This window comes from Podarcis liolepis, assembly GCF_965112155.1.
Source record: "Podarcis liolepis genome assembly, chromosome: Z".
Taxonomy (NCBI): domain Eukaryota; kingdom Metazoa; phylum Chordata; class Lepidosauria; order Squamata; family Lacertidae; genus Podarcis; species Podarcis liolepis.
Window position 1 is genome coordinate 40,595,172 of NC_139570.1, and position 14,851 is coordinate 40,610,022.

At 39.6% G+C, this 14,851-nt stretch overlaps 2 protein-coding genes across 15 annotated transcripts in view; one reads left to right on the top strand and one right to left on the bottom strand.

The window, feature by feature from the left end:
• Positions 1–14,851, top strand: part of RALGPS1 (Ral GEF with PH domain and SH3 binding motif 1) — a 216,892-nt gene that overhangs the window by 102,047 nt on the left and 99,994 nt on the right. The window lies entirely within an intron of this gene.
• Positions 1–14,851, bottom strand: part of ANGPTL2 (angiopoietin like 2) — a 28,588-nt gene that overhangs the window by 3,987 nt on the left and 9,750 nt on the right. Inside the window, exons 2-3 of the mRNA XM_083485949.1 lie at positions 12,627–13,471; positions 320–513 (exon numbers count right to left, since the gene is read on the bottom strand). Of these exons, the coding sequence (XP_083342075.1) occupies positions 320–513; positions 12,627–13,425 (993 nt within the window). The 5' untranslated portion in view covers positions 13,426–13,471. The remainder of the gene's footprint in view (positions 1–319; positions 514–12,626; positions 13,472–14,851) is intronic.

The window sequence follows — 14,851 nt, forward strand, 5'->3', positions numbered from 1 at the left end:
TAATCCTTTTTAAAACCCAAATCTATCTTTCTGATGGTTGTCCCCGCCTTATTATTTATTGATAACACTCCAGATACCAAATTCCTAGGAGAATATTGTTGAAGTCCAGCTGAAACTATATGATTAAGAGGCCCAGGGAGAAATGGTCCGTGTTTTGCTGCTTTTGACAGCGACATTTTAAATAGTTCAGGTACTCCTCCTTCTGTCATGGATGTAATCAAGTGCCCTAACTACTTCAGGTAAATTATTGTTGGAAAGACTGAAACATGAATTCAAATAATGTTTCTTAGAATAAAAACTCACAGTTGTTTGTCCTAACCTTGTAAGTCTCCCAGTTCCTGAAAAAGTTGACAGATCCATCCAAACGTCTCTGAATGACTGTCCAGCCACCAGGATCTTGCCGTTGATCACACCAGACCTGCATCAATCGGTTTGTATTTTCAGGTTTCACAAGATATATGGAACTGGTGTCATGACCATCTTCTAAAGCTTGCAGGCAGTCTCTCCAAGGACCTTGTTGAAAAAACACACAAGTCCATAACAAACATAGTTGCACATATTTCCAATTTGTTTTCACTTCCAGATTAGAATTGAATTTTTCTTTCTTTGTGCTGTTTCATACACAGTCATACACAGAGGTTCATCAGACTGAGCATCCATATTTCTATGCAATGTGGACTGAAAAACAATTGTTCTAGAAAACTGTACTTCATAAAATAATTAAAGTTCCATTGAAAATCAGTTTAGATTACATAGGTGTGGAAGAAGATTCAGTATCCTATAGTGAGCTAGATTGGAGCAATATGGCATTCTGTTGCTGAGAGTCCTTTATTTGTTTATATGTTGACAGTCTATAATGTGCTTTTCAGACTATAAAGTATGCCTGTCTGTGCAACCACAGAATAGAATGCATGACATATTGAGTAAAATCATGCTAGTCTTTTGATCTGTCAGCTTTGGATATATTTAATTAGCCTTGGTTGCTGTGGTCCTCTAAAGCATTTTGTTCATTAAAATGCTGTAGTCAGCAATTGACTGATTATAAAATGTGAAACAGCACAATCCATTCTGCATGGGAGGATGGGGAAGTTCTTATTACTGAAAGCAGTTGTATCAATATGAGATGTTGTCTCTTCATTGCTAAACAGCTTCTTGGATGGGGAGAATTGGCTCTGAGAACAGGTGTTGTGTGGTCTGTACCCAAAAGTTGAATCCCACTCAATCCTGAATATCCTTTCCATAGTAAAAGTTTCTCTCTTGTTGTAGCCCTTTCTGCAGGAATGGGCAAGCATCTTCACCACCAGAAGGATAAATTTTCAGGGACTCAACCGATTGTCCTCTTATGTTGACTTAAGCAACATCATTTCACATCCTCTCTGTGCATAGAGCTATAATCTGTATGAGCCTTCTCCTGCTGAGAGGTACTCCCTGGCAGAATTAGGGAAGTGCACACCAACAATCCTGATGGGTCAGTTTTAGAAGTTTGGGTTGGGATGCAGGAGGTATTTTTCAAACTTCGATATTTTTCTGTTTGGGTTCTATTATCTGTAGAGAGATTTTCTCAACCACCCTACCCTCACCACCCCAAACCATTTAGGTTACCAAGATGCCTAAACACAGACAACCCAGTTTAGAAGTATGAAGATAAATTAGATGCTCTGCTATTTATTGGCCATCCCAAGTGAGGCTTTTTAAAAAAAATCTAGTTTGGCATCCTGTTTGTGTGTTTGCTTGTTTCTCTTCTGAACTTTGAGCAGGAATTGTTTGGACACAATTTTACTTTTTATGTTCAAACTCCAGCTCCTGTTTTCAAGAGGGCCGGGAAAGGTGCAAAATGCACTGTAATGCAACACATCTCTTGAGTGCTCATCTGGGAAGCCTTTATTCTATTTAAGGCCACTTTGCATGTTGCAAGCTTCCTACTTTGGGACATCTGTGCAAGAAACTACTTGTCTACCAGACTGAACAGATGGCAGTTGGAACTTGATTAAAATAGTTTTTGTTTTGTTTTTACATCTAGTTAATATATATTTATTTAAAATGAGTAGCATGAAAACTTCTTATTGTTATGAATTGCTTACTGTTTCATTTTCTTGGGGCAATAATGGAGGCATTAAGATGCAATTGCGCCAACCAACAGATAAACAGTGCATATGTCTTCCACACACACACACACCCGCTCTTGAAACCTCCACAGAGACTGTTAAAGTTGTCTTTGGCTTCCTATGCTGTGAAAGGATTTTACAGCTGAACTGCTTGCCAGAAATAACATTGGCATGGGAATTGATAATGGTGTCAGCTATGTTGCAAGAGAGTCATAGACATTTGTATTTTCAGAAGAGAAACTAGATTTAACCTTGGGCATTTTGCGCAGGATCTGATGAATTTTATTTAGCATCCTGAGAATCTCAACAGGTTTTATGTGCAGAGATACAGGCTCCCAAGCTGTTTTCAGACTAATCCCACAGCACAAGGCAAGTCAGAGCCCACACCTGTGATATGACAATGGCAAACCTTCGCTGCAGTGCAAACTATGCTGTATATTGCCTATCAAGGCCCTGCAGTGAGAGAGAGGCCGAAAGGCCCAGCATATCGGAAATCTAAACTTGTCCTGGGTGTTGTGCCAAGGGCCACAATTGGTCAGTTGGTCCCGTGCCCAGGGGAACAACCACTAATTCCTGCTGCCATTGGCCAATTTGGTGGCAGGAGGACGATCCGGCCTGCAATAGGGCAGTTCACAAGGAGGCCCGGGGCCCTCCCGCAAAACCAACTGCCTGTGAAAGGGCGAACAAACTTTCCAAACTACTGCATACCTCTGTTGGGAATCTGTTCACCACTTTTGCACTACTTGAATTTGCTGGTGTTCTAGTAGACCTTAATTTTGGAAGAGTCTCACTTAAGTTAATCTGCACTGGTGCAATATTCAGTAAGGGATGCGGGTGGTGCTGTGGTCTAAACCACTGAGCCTCTTGGCCTTGCCAACAGAAGGTCGACAGTTCGAATCTGCAAGATGGGGTGAGCTTCCGTTGCTCTGTCCCAGCTTCTGCCAACCTAGCATACCAGCATACCGAAACCATACCAGCACGAGTAGATAAATAGGTACCGCTGTGGCAGGAAGGTAAGTGGCGTTTCCGTGCACTCTGGCACTCGTCATGGTCCTCTGTGCACCAGTAGCGGTTTAGTCATGCTGACCACATGACCCAGAAAGCTATCTGGACAAGTGCTGACTCCTTCGCCCTGAAAAGTGAGATGAATGCTGCACCCCACAGTCACCTTTGACTGGACTTAACTCTCCAGGGGGTCCTTTACCTTTATATTAGTATCCACTATAATGTGCTTATAGTAAAGTAATACTGTGAATCTTGTATTTCAAGGCACCTAGAGGTATTTTTCTTCTCAGCTGTAGGACAGCTGTGTTCTACAGAATAATGCAGAAGTCGTTTTATTTTTTTAAAAAACTTATCTCCATGTTTGGGATAAATGTTAAAATATGTGCAACAGTATGCAGAGAATGATCTATGTAGGCTTTTATCAGAGATATTATAATGATATATTTCTTGGCAGCAAAAAATAGATGTCTCTATGGGTGGTTAATAAGATGCATGCTTATATCCATATGCCAGTCAAAATTTATAGAATCATAGTATCTTAGAGTTGGAAGGTACCCCAGGGGTCATCTAGTCCAATCCCCTGCAATGTAGGAATGTCAGCTAAAGCATCCATGACAGATGGCCACCCAACCTCTGCTTAAAAACCTCCAAGGAAGGAGACACCTAAACCTCCTGAGGGAGACTGTTCCACTGTCAAACTGCTCTTGCAATCAGAAAGTTTTTCCTGATGTTTAGTTGTAATCTTCTTTCTTGTAATTTGAAGCCATTGGCTTGAGTCCTACCCTCCAGAAGATAACAAGCTTATTACATCTTCCATGTGATGCCTTGCTTGTTCTTTTTAAAAAGCCACTTGAACCAGTTTGAGTTACTACATTTTTATAATTTGAAGCTTTAGCAAGTATTTATCTCTACCATCATCACCCCCAAATCCTACAGATGTTGTGTTCTTAGAGTCCAAATGAACAGGAAAAATACAGATTCCCCCCCTTGTTTGTTGTTGAAATTAGAATCAGTATTTTACCAGGCTTTCATCAACGGTGAAGCAAGATATAGATTGCAGTCCTGCTGCCAGTCAAAGCATGTTTGACGTTTCACGAAACAGTACAGTGGATGCTCAGGTTGCGAATATGATCCATGTGGGATGCACGTTTGCAACCCGCAGCGGCGCGTCTGCGCACGCGCGGGTTTCGATTTGGTCTTCTGTGCATGCGCGACCACCGAAACCCAGAAGTAACCCGTTCCAGTACTTCCAGGTTTTGGCAGTCTGCAACCCGAAAAAATGCGACCTGAAGCGTCTGTAATTTAAGGTATGACTGTATAAATGCTGCTGTGCCAAGAGGGGGTGGTGGCATTCAGGGGGCATGCTGTAGGCAATCATGGATTTGCAGAGTCTGAAGCCTTTTGTTCTTCTGACATGACCGCAAAATTGGCCTCAAAGCATGTCAGCCCTTTGACTGGCATTGCCATTCCTCTCCCATTGGAGTCAGTGCAAGGAAACATAAAAAATTCTACCCCTCTACCTTGATGTTTAGCAGTTGCGCTGCCTTGGAATCCCTACTCCACAATTGCTCTATTTGTTTATTAAATCAAATTTAAAGCAAAAAGACAACTGGCGCTAATAGTCACAAGAAGCAATACCGTACCCAAATACCATATTTTTTCTCAGAACATGGGAAAGAAAGCCATCAGAGGACAGATAGAATTAAACATGACACCCTAGGTAGAGTCATCCTTTCTTGAGGAAAACTTAAATTGCAGTTGAACATCTACTGGATGCCCTGCATGTTATTCTATGCAAACTGAGCATATGCCCCACAACACTCGCTTGTGGCAATGCATTTTAGGGGAAGTTCTTAGCATAAAGTACTTTTTAGGACACTTCTTATCAGAATGCTGTGATAGCCTTCAAAGAAAGGTTCATCAGGCATGGATAGTTTACTTTGTCATATGTAACAAGAAATGCTTTTTATGATTAATGTAGTAATATCGCCTTCTTAATGAAAATATAATAGTGCCCCCCACCAGAACTCTTTGAGTTGTACACCCCTGGTCTACAGCTACATTAATGCAATGTTCTATGAACAATATTGCTCAATATGTATTACTATACAGGAAAAAGTGGGCCTTGTTACTGTAGTTTTTCTTGGAAAGTTACTTGATGAATGGAAATAATGGATGGAAGTGCTACAGAGGGTGCTACAAATATCACATTCTGACTGAGTTTGCAGTTGTCATGTCTTGGAGAATATTGTCATTTTCTGGTGGTGCTCTTCAAAACTCGTAGAAAGCAGAGCGTATTGGTAGCGTCCCTTTGATAGTGTTTGCACAGAATAAAAGAAAGGGCCACACTAGTTTTATTTCTAAGATGTAACTGAAAATAAAATATGTTGAATTTCAGCTACAAAACTAAGATGGGGAATAAATTCAACACAAGAGGGTTGCACACCACAGTTAAAAAATAGTAATGTAAAACAGCATACTATATAACATACTGGAACCTCTCTTTTCCCCCCTCCTCCATATCTTATTTAGAGTTAAGGAGTTTGTTGCAGCTGTACTTCTTGTCACACAGCATTTTTTTAAAAAATCCAATGTGTCTATTTTGCAGCAATTTAATGTACTGTATGTGCACTGGGAAGTTGTGCCTAATGCCTATAGAAAGCTGCCAGAGAGAGCAGGGTTTAAGCTTATTTTTACAGGAGAAAGTATTTCTGATGAGTTTCATCCTGCAATGCTCAGCATCTTTACAAAAAAATGAATATTTGTATTCATTGGATGAAATTTCCAGACTATTAAAGCAGGCGGTGGACATCATAGTTGCACTTGAATTTGTTTCCAGGCACATTTTGCAATAGATAAGTTCCTTTTTAGAAATGCTATAATCTCAGTTCATTCTTCCTATCCCCCTTTCCCATTGCTGATGTTTAAAAAAATAACTTATTTAAAAATGGTGGGGAAGATAAATTAATCAGATAGAGCATTGCAAAATTGTTAGTTAAATGATACTATAGAAGGGCTTCAGGAACTCTGCAGTTTATGATACATTTCCAGCATCTCCCTTGGAGCCAAGGACGTTTTCCATGACTGAATAAAGGAAAATACAGTTTTGTAGGTACTGCGTTCATATCCAAGTTCTTTAGAGTGGGAAGTAGGTGTCCCTAAGGAGGTGCTAGTAAGTTGGAAGAGCAAATTATTCTTGGTCCCCTGGCAGTATGAACAGTAGAAAGAATCTGTAGTAATAAGGTAATTGTTTAATCTCTCTGCAGGGGTGCAACTCTAGCTCCTGCAGGAGTAACACAGTTAGAAATTTCCTGGGTAGGTGGGTTGCATCCAGCTGTTTCCAAACCTAAGCCAAGGACACTATCCTTAAATTTTGGGGAGGGCCAGGCAATTTTCTTAACATTTAGAAGCTTTGTTTTGCTAAGAATTGTGAAGTTTGCCTTGGAATGAAGTTTTTTTTAAAAAAAAGTTTGCAACACAAAAAACCACACTTTATTTCTCTATTCTAGAAAATGTATTTCACACATTTTAGAAAATATATTTCATGCAGGGTTACTTGGGCAATAAACAAAAAGAATTGAAAAACTGTAGTCCTTATGTAATAGGACTCAGAATTAAAAGTGGTATCTTGCAGTTAATGATGCATTCCTGTCAGGGATGCAAACAATTGGGAGGAAAAAATGTATTAATGCTATATTTTTGAAATCTTGCGCAAGCAGTTGCAGACATCCTCTTGCAGTGCAACTATTATATTCTATGGGTTGCATCAAAGGATGAGAAACATGGTGAGCTGAAAACACAGGCTGAAGCATATGCACGCTAGCAGGTCATCAAAATGTATTGTAAGGAGCTCATACAAAGTTTTCCAGAGGAGCTTGTGCAAATGCAACAATTTATTTGGCTCTAGGCTTGTTTTTCTCACCCAACATTCTTTACTAGCTCAAAATGGCCCTTCCATATGCAGAAAATGCTTTCTGCCAATGGAAGTGGCATTGGATCGAAGGTACAAATCTAGTGTTTGGCGCTGTGAATTCCTCCTATTTCTGAATAAGAAATGGTTTCTGTTCAACTGCTACCTTTTGGGATCATGGAGAAGAAAAAGTGGGGAAAAGCTCCCTACCAAGCATAGGAACACAGAAAAGTATTTTTATATAAATAGTATTTAAATTTAGGTATTATTATTAAATTTAGGTATTATTAGGTAGCCATGGCTAAGAAATATGCAAGGTTTTATACCTGGCCACAATAATGGAATCTATTTAGATCTTGACATTAAATGATTGCAGAAGGGCCGTGTGAATTCACCATCAGTAGTCCAGAATGCTGTAGTTTTAGTTATTGACTGCATTCTTCCAGGACCTAGAACAAATTTGTCTGGAGTATGTGCTCTAAAAAAATCTATTTCTATTCCTTGCCATGAAAACCAGTACTTTGCAGCATTAATAAATCATGCAAATGAATGTAATTATAAACATTACCTTGTAATTATTTATTTACTACATGGCTGTTTTCAGTTTTGCCAGTCAAGAGACTAGCAGAACAAGGAATCTTGCAAGGCATTGAAGCTATGCCCTTGGAAATCTTACTCAGCCTGATTTCAACAGGCTACCCACTTTCAAGCATACTTTGCTAGGAAACTAGCAAGGAACTACATGATTGCTTTTTAAAAGAAACTGGAAGTTGTTTATCTCAGGAAACTGAATTCTGTGACTTCTCTGTGTTCCCTTAGAATTGCAGCATACTCAAAACTGGAGTCAACAACCCAGTATTGCTTGCATAAGCTAGCACAAGGGGACTTTCCTCCCTCTCCTTCCCCCATGCTTCCCCCAAATATGCTCTGGAGAGTTGGGAGAACCCCAGAACAGCACATAGAAAGAGATCTAGCAAGCCATCTAGCAAGCAGAAATGCTTATGTTGATGGAACAATTGTATTCGTGTATAGAATTCCACCCTCACAATTGTGCATATTAGACATAGTTTAAGGGCCCTTTTTAAATATAGTAACAGCTTTGTTCGTAGCTCTATTCAAATGTTTTGTTGTAGAATGAGACCATTTGGCAAGTAGTTTGACAAAAACATATTACTTTAATCCTATCCACAGAAAACAGCAAGTCTAATAAATTATGGCACTACGAAAGCTACTCCTTTATTCTTAGTGACGTTCATGAGAATGTTTTTCTCCAGCACTACTGTCTGAGGCTTATGTGCAGCTTCTTTCCAGTTTTTGTTGTGGAACACTCTTTCCTGGCGCTTGAAAAATTGTATCCGTCACGTTTTATTTTCTCCTGGGATTTGTAAAGAAGTTTAAACTCACTGTGACACTATCAATGAAATTTTGCCCGAATTGTAAGTGTTTCTGTTGAATTTATGATTTACCACATATGTCATAAGTTGACAAAATATATTTCTGTATATATCTTTAAAATATGATGCCATATTTCTCTCCCCCCCCAAAAAAACCACATTTGGCCTAGTTATGGAATTAAACGTTGAACATGTAGTGCTGTTGTTCTTACTTTGTCATAGTAATGATTATGTATGGATTTGCTTCACTAAATTTGGAAGGGTATTTCAGGATTAACAAAACGTGTTTACAAGTAAAATTTTATATCTTGCCTTCAGTGATGGGATACATATAGATGTTCCCAGGTGGTTTCCCATCCAGGCACTTGTCAGATTCAGACCTCATCAGACTATGTTCTGTAAACTTTGATATGAATTTCTCATTTCTGTTCCCTAAGACCAAGGTTATGATCTGAAAATACACATCATACTAAACTCTGTCAGAAGCCCCCTTTTAAGCAACTACTAAGTTACTGAACACTATGCTAAACTATAGTTTAGCACTACAGAATGAGTCTGAACAGGATAGGGCTTACATACCCACCTCTTTTCCTCTGACATGGCCATGAGATTGGAAGGTTTTGCTTCCATTTTCAGCTTCCAATAGTTATGTACTTCCATCCAAATTAGAAACTGTGCCAATATTTACTATGGTTCAGGGAAACAAGCTAACATAATCAACTGTGTTTTGACATTGGCTTGTTCTTCAACCAGGGTGGCCAACATTTGGCCCTCCAGATGTTGTTGGACTCTATCTCCCATCAGCTCCAGCCAGCATTGCCAATGACCAGGGATGATCAGATTTGTAGTCTGATAACAACTAGAGGGTCAAAGGTTAGTGACCCTCACACAAAACCATAGTTAACACAAATTATTGTTTGGGCACAGCCATAACATGCAGCTATGCTTAGTTGGAAATGGGAGCAACAGGTTGTATCTCTTTTTGGCTCTACTAGAAGAGAACAGATTAATGGGGAAGAATTCAAGTCTACAGACACATGTGAGTATCACTAAATCATAGTTTAATGTTACGTGTGAATCTGACAATATGCCATGGTGGCAATGGGGGAAAGCTTAGGGCAAGTTAAAGTAGTGTTGGCTTTGTCTTCATGCTTCTGCATTCAGTCTTGATTGGCCTTCAGTATGAATATTCTCTCATCTGCTAAAAACCTATCTGGTGTCATACCAATGACAGTCTGATGAAACTGGAATTCAGCAACTTGATTCTTTTCTTTTGTTCCCATGTGCTAACATTCATGTGACTAGTCTCTAAGACTACAGTCTTTACACACATTCTAAGAAGTAATCCTCATTAAGCACTCTGAGGCATACTTTCAAGTCAATATGCATAGACTAGACAATAGGATGTTCCTATCTAGCCCAAATATCTTTAAATCCCTCACGCCGAGCAGAGCTACTGCTTCAGCTGGATGGAGGAAGTAACATGAACTAATGGGACCAAATCACTTCTCAGCAGAGATTTGTGCAAGTAAATGCCTATGCCTCTCATGAAATTTCAAAATGCTAAGTAGTCCCATCTATGCCTATATCATTTCTTTGATGTGGCTATAGCTTTGCGTGTCTTTTTAAACATTTGTTTATGAGATCTTGCTGCCTAACTTTATTCTCCCCCTCATGCTTCCACTTAGGTTCCTCTTATGGGCCATGATAAAGCCAAACTATTGTCTCTTGTTTAATAGTGCTTTCAGTACTGTGTATATGGCAAATGATTCTCTGATGAAATTTTGCGCTCCTCTTCTGAGTAACACAATACCCAAAGGTGCAGTCATCCAGAAACCTGTGGCTGAACAATGTGATGCTTAAGTGCATTTGTTTGTTTGTTTGTTTGTTTGTTTGTTTGTTTCCCCCCCTGCTTGTAGCATGACTTTTAACAATGGGCTCAAGTATCAGTAACAGGGAATTTTTCTTCTTGCTACTGGTATTAAAAACAGTGTTTTACCTGTTTTTTATTTTGATTCTTTAATTGCTGCCAGGTTGCCATATTTGATGTCATGTTTCAGCCTGGAGCAAAGGTTTCTGGCCAAGTTATAATCCATTTGAAATCAAGGAGTTCATAATGGAAAAACTGATAATAACAATAATAACATTGCTATTTGGAGTGAGGTCACCTTTTACCACTAACCATTCCCTTAGTAAAAACAATACTAGCAGAAAACACAACCATGTGTCTTTAAACATGCCTGCTTACAGCCTGGTTTCTTTGGGCCAAAAGAGCCATGAATAGTCTTTTTGGTTGTTTTACTCAGTTTTTAAGTAACCTCTGAAATGGTCGATGCATTAAAAAAAGAAAAGTTATGACTCCTTTTTAATAAACCTTTTCATTTGGTTGTTTTATGCTGTACATTAAAGGACCCTGGAATGTTTACGAGGCTTAATAAACTCTCAAAATCATCATAACCCAATATTTCACAAATGAGTTGATTATTTTTTCCTGCCCTTGCTATATCCTCCCACCTGTCAGACTGTTTTATTTGGCAGTGTGTGTGTGTGTGTGTGTGTGTGTGTGTGTGTACAAGGGGCGGGGAACATGAGGCCCTCCAGATATTATTTAACTCCCAACTTTCACCACTCTCAGCCAGCATGGCCAACATCTGGGATTGGTGAGATTTGTAGTTAGTCCAGCAACATCTGGAGAACCACAGGCTTCCCACTCCCAGTCTGTATAAACACGTGCTCTTACAAGATAAAAAAGGTAAACTCATACAACACTGGATTGGATCCATTCTAATCTAGTTGAATTTAAATAAATAGGACTTAATTTTCAAATCATGAGTAACTTGTTCCAGTGATTTTGATTGTATCCTTCTGCTTTAACTTGAAGAAATAATTAACTTACCATTGCATATAAAAATTATGGCGCATAGGACCCTTGGCAGACCCATGATGACAAGGAGATGCAACCTTGTACTCAGAATCGCTATAGCAGGGATGGGGACAATTTTTGAGCCCAAGGGCTGCATTTCCTCATATGCAGCTATCCATGGGCTATGTAACAGTTGTGAGTAGGATCAGAGCCAACAAATGGGTTACATTGAACCCACACAATAGTTAGAGGTGGCCACCCATACACACCCTACATCTCTCCAGCCTGTCAAGAACTACACATTATCAGAGCAAAGCAAGCTGCAATCCCTGGTTTGGACGTAACCACTAAGCTGTGGATAATGGTTTATTACCCTTGAACCTTAGTGGGAGGAAAACAACTCAGAAAGGCACATTATTGGTAAATTATTATTGTTTACTATAACATGTGAACTGGGCCAAGACAGGTGCCTACAATTTTAATATTTCATCGCTTGCATGAAAGTGTTTTTCTTTTGCCAAGTGTTTTTAAATAATTAATTTGATTCCGTGTTGGTCATTTGTTCTGTATCATATTATTTTTAATTGTTTTTTAACTTTATTTATTTTAGTTTATTTTATTGTACACCACTATTATACTTTCTATGAGTTAATGGTTTATAAAGGCTCAAATGAATGAATGAATGAATGAATTGAACTGAATGAAATATCCAAATTTTCTGCATTGTATAATGTAGGTCAGGCAACATGCAAAGCATCTTTAGAAAATAAGCTAATCCCATCTCTATCACAAAGTATTGACATGTCAAATCCTGTTATTTTAAAGCAAGAATGCAAAATGTATAAAGCGGTTTCATAGCACTATCATTTGCTCACTTCATACCTTTGATACTGACCTCAATGATCCCATGCCTATGCAGCAAAATGGGGCTACTGAAACGTTGAGGAGGTCAGTTGGATGTGACAGGGAACAAGGTGGAGTTGGATGAAATTGGCCTGACTCGCCCCTCGCAGCTTCTGGTATTCTGGAGCATTCTTAAATGCTCCATGCTTTTAAGAAATCAGTCTGATCTGAAGATAGTGAGCAAAAAACTACACCTCTAGCTCCAGAGCTTAGTTGTCTTGCACTGTTGCACTATGTGTTTTTTTCAAAGAGCTCAACCCTGCCCTGCCTGATAATTCTCATATGTCCCCATCTTGTTATTGCAGTCCCCATCTTGTTATTGCAGCTCACTCTTTTAAGCTCTGAGGTGTCATCATTACAACATACACAATAATGAGATTGAGACTTTGTTTTATAAAGCTGTTTAGGCATTAGTGATATTTAGGTATATTGAGTACTCCACTTACCTGATGGTTTGTCAGTGGAAGTTGGGATACTGGTAACTGAAGACATGGTTGGGAGAGTCGGTGGTAGAATCTTTAAATTCTGGTCACTCTGGATCTCATTGGTGGATATTTGGTTAGTGATACGATTGTAAGTGGGAGGCTGGTAGACTCGATTTGGTGGCTGTGGAGGTTGTGGGATTGGTTTAATGGAGGGTGTTCTTTGGCAGTACTCTTCTAGCTGTGCAATTATTATAGACTGGTTATTAGCAATGGATACCAAATGTTGGTACTTGTGCTCCAGGTCTTTGTATTTATTTGCAAGCTGCAACATGTCAGCAGTCTGATTCAGTATCTTATTTTCCAGTTGGGAAAGTTCTAAAGCATTGTCCCGTTTTCGGATGATCTCATGCAGCAGCTGCATGTACAACTGGGTGACCCGCGAGTTCATGTTGCGGCTCTCTTTTCGTAAAAGCTTCACCTCATTAACAATTCCTCCATCTACCTCCACCAGCTGCTGGAGGGTTTCTATTTGCCTCTTTTGCTTTAACAGCTCATTGTTCAGTAGCTCTAGTTCTTGCTTATTTACCCTGTTTTCAAGTACTTCGGGTTCCTTTGAATTAACACAAATGGCACCCGTCACTTTCTGCTGAGGTACAATGAAGGTATAAGTGCACTTGTCTTGTGTGTCGCTGGAGCGCTTATACCTGTTTGTGTAAATGAATTCTTGCTCCTCTCCCTCATCGCTGCCTTCGAAATCTTGGGTCTTGCTGGCACGCACTCCCACAATAGCCATTAGCAATAAGCAAACTGCTGCCTTCATTGTCCCTTTATTTTTGAATTGGCTTGTATGAAAAGCGCTTTGTGATCTGTTTTAAATATGAAGTACATACACAATATTAAATACCCAGTAATAAATCACAGCAAACAAAAAAGCAGTACTGTTCTACTAGGCAGTAAATGTGTTTTAAAAATGGTAACTGATCCTTAGAAATACCTCTTTATTTAAAAGTATGAAACTGTTGTTCAAAATCAAGTTAGCAGTTAGGCAAATTTAACCAGAAATCTGGTTAAATTGGCCTTCTAAAAAGAGAATGGACAAGGTTGTCATAAGCCTCATTATCTGTAGTGACTAGGTGTCTCCCTTGTGATGGGGGAAATAAATAAATAAATATGTATATACAGACAGCATGTTAGTAGCTTACAGATTCTTTTGAAGTAAATAGTAACACCCTGGGCTTTGTTCTGATGATTGCTTACATCTCTCCATCTCTCCCTCCCTTGCTCTCTCTGATATGTAGCTTGCTGGGGTCAGCAAACTTTTTCAGCAGGGGGCCGGTCCACTGTCCCTCAGACCTTGGGGGGGGGGGGCTGGGCTAATTTTTTTAATAATAATGAATTCCTATGTCCCAAAAATAACCCAGAGATACATTTTAAATAAAATGACACATTCTACTCATGTAAAAGCATGCTGATTCCCAGACCGTCCACAGGCCGGGTTTAGAAGGCGATTGGGCCGGATCTAGCCCCCGGGCCTCAGTTTGCCTACCCATGCAGACTGAATGGCTGTTTACAACCGTTAGAAGCAGAGATAGAAAGAGCGCCCTGAACAACTCTGTTTAATGTTGGTGGGAATAGCAGGCTGAGATGTGGAAAAAGTGGTAGGTGAGAGCTCACTGGTTGTTGTTTTACTAATAAATTGGGATAGATTAGCTTCATACAATGCCCTCTTGTCCTATCAAAGACCCAGGAGGACCAGGAAAAGTTGGAAAAAAGTTGCTCCAGTGCTTGGGCTTCTTCAGGGAGAGCCCTCAGTCTGATTTGATAGATGATTTGAAATAAGAGGAGGCATTTTGAAGATGTGTCCATATTCTGCTCTTCTGCAGGAAAGATAGTCATTAGACTGAGTGAGGCAGCCACCTCACATGATTGATATTGGATGTTATTAAATGGCAACAAATATTTAATTGCTGTGTTTTTATTGCCAGGTAGAGGCATCTGTGGGGTTTTCTGCCTCAAGTGCCAAAATAACTTGACCAGCTTTGTTTACTATAAATCTTAATTAGGTTGGGTGGAGGAGTACAATCCGGTGCTCTGCCTCAAGAAGAAGAATATATTGTGACAGATGTAGTGCCTGGTGCCTTCAGTTACCGAATGCTCAGTTTTACTCATTGCTTCATTTTCATTTACTATGGCTTACAGCAAATGAGTAAGTGTGCTGGTGGCCAGTGATAAAATGGTGGTTGCTT